At 49.1% G+C, this 1149-nt stretch overlaps 1 protein-coding gene across 2 annotated transcripts in view; it reads right to left on the bottom strand.

The window, feature by feature from the left end:
- LOC108799253 (cytochrome b5) overlaps positions 1–429 on the bottom strand; it is a 23144-nt gene extending 22715 nt beyond the window's left edge. For both annotated transcript variants that reach the window (XM_018571091.1, XM_018571092.1), the window contains exon 1: positions 215–429. In XM_018571091.1, coding sequence (XP_018426593.1) covers positions 215–343 — 129 coding nt within the window. In that variant the 5' untranslated portion in view covers positions 344–429. The remainder of the gene's footprint in view (positions 1–214) is intronic.
- Between the last annotated feature and the right edge of the window lie 720 nt (positions 430–1149).

Genomic DNA, 1149 nt, shown 5'->3' with positions numbered 1-1149 from the left:
ACCCTGTCCCAGGATCTGCAGGGTGGCCTATCTCCACCCTGTCCCAGGATCTGCAGGGTGGCCTATCTCCACCCTGTCCCAGGATCTGCAGGGTGGCCTATCTCCACCCTGTCCCAGGATCTGCAGGGTGGCCTATCTCCACCCTGTCCCAGGATCTGCAGGGTGGACTATCTCCACCCTGTACAATAAACAAAAGAGCCCATGGCCCACTCACCTCCTCCAAGAACTTTGTGACATCATAGACTTTGTGGTGGAGGATGATCCAGGTGCTCTTGCTATGATTATTTTTCTGTATCTCTTCCAGAGTGTAATACTTGACTTGTTTCTTGTCCTGGTCAGCCATGATATTGCTGATATCTGGGCTCACAGCACTGCTGCTGATTCCTCCACCACTAAGCTCTGCACACTCCTTCCTGCCAGCACTGACTTATATGAAAGCATGCAACACTGGCATCCCTTTAGGCGTGCTTGTTCCTTGCCCCTCCCTGTTAGTCATTGCATGATGCTTACATCTGCTGATAACTGACTTGTTGTGTCAGATGGCTGTCAGTGTTCTGATTTAAGCAAACTTTTACTAGAAGTCCTCATTCACACCCAGGCGTTTTGTCTCTCAAAACTATGGGTCACGCTTAGCTTTAAGAGACAAAAAGCCTAGGTTTCAAAACACTCAAGACAAGGAATTCCATTCATTTCTATGGCTCCTGTTCACACCTGAGCACTTTGTCGCAAGAAGAAAAACGCCTGTCGCTGGAAAAACATGAGCTACTTTTTAGCAGAATACACTGCTTTTTGGTCCCATAGACTGTAATGGGAAACTTTGTCTGACAAAACGTGCGAAAATGTAAACAAATCAACTCAGGCTCTGGGATTGGTCTTGTCTCTGGTGGCTCCCTATTTAAGCATCATCAACCTGTGTCACTGCTTGTGATAGTTCTTGCACCACAACCCTGTGGCCTGTCTCAGTCTGTCCTTGACCTGCCCCTGGATTACACTTTGCCCGCTGCCAGCCCTGATATTAATGTGTTCCTGGCTCTTTGCCAGCTGTCTGCTGCCAGCCCCGACTTGGCCTGTGCCCGGATTACCCTTTGCCTGCCGCTAGCCTTTGACCTCAGCTTGTCCCTGGAAAACTCTACCAATTGTGTCTTCCAT

This window comes from Nanorana parkeri, unplaced genomic scaffold (genome assembly GCF_000935625.1).
Source record: "Nanorana parkeri isolate BGI_ZX_2015 unplaced genomic scaffold, ASM93562v1 scaffold1672, whole genome shotgun sequence".
NCBI lineage: Eukaryota > Metazoa > Chordata > Amphibia > Anura > Dicroglossidae > Nanorana > Nanorana parkeri.
This window is presented reverse-complemented; position numbering and strand designations above follow the sequence as displayed.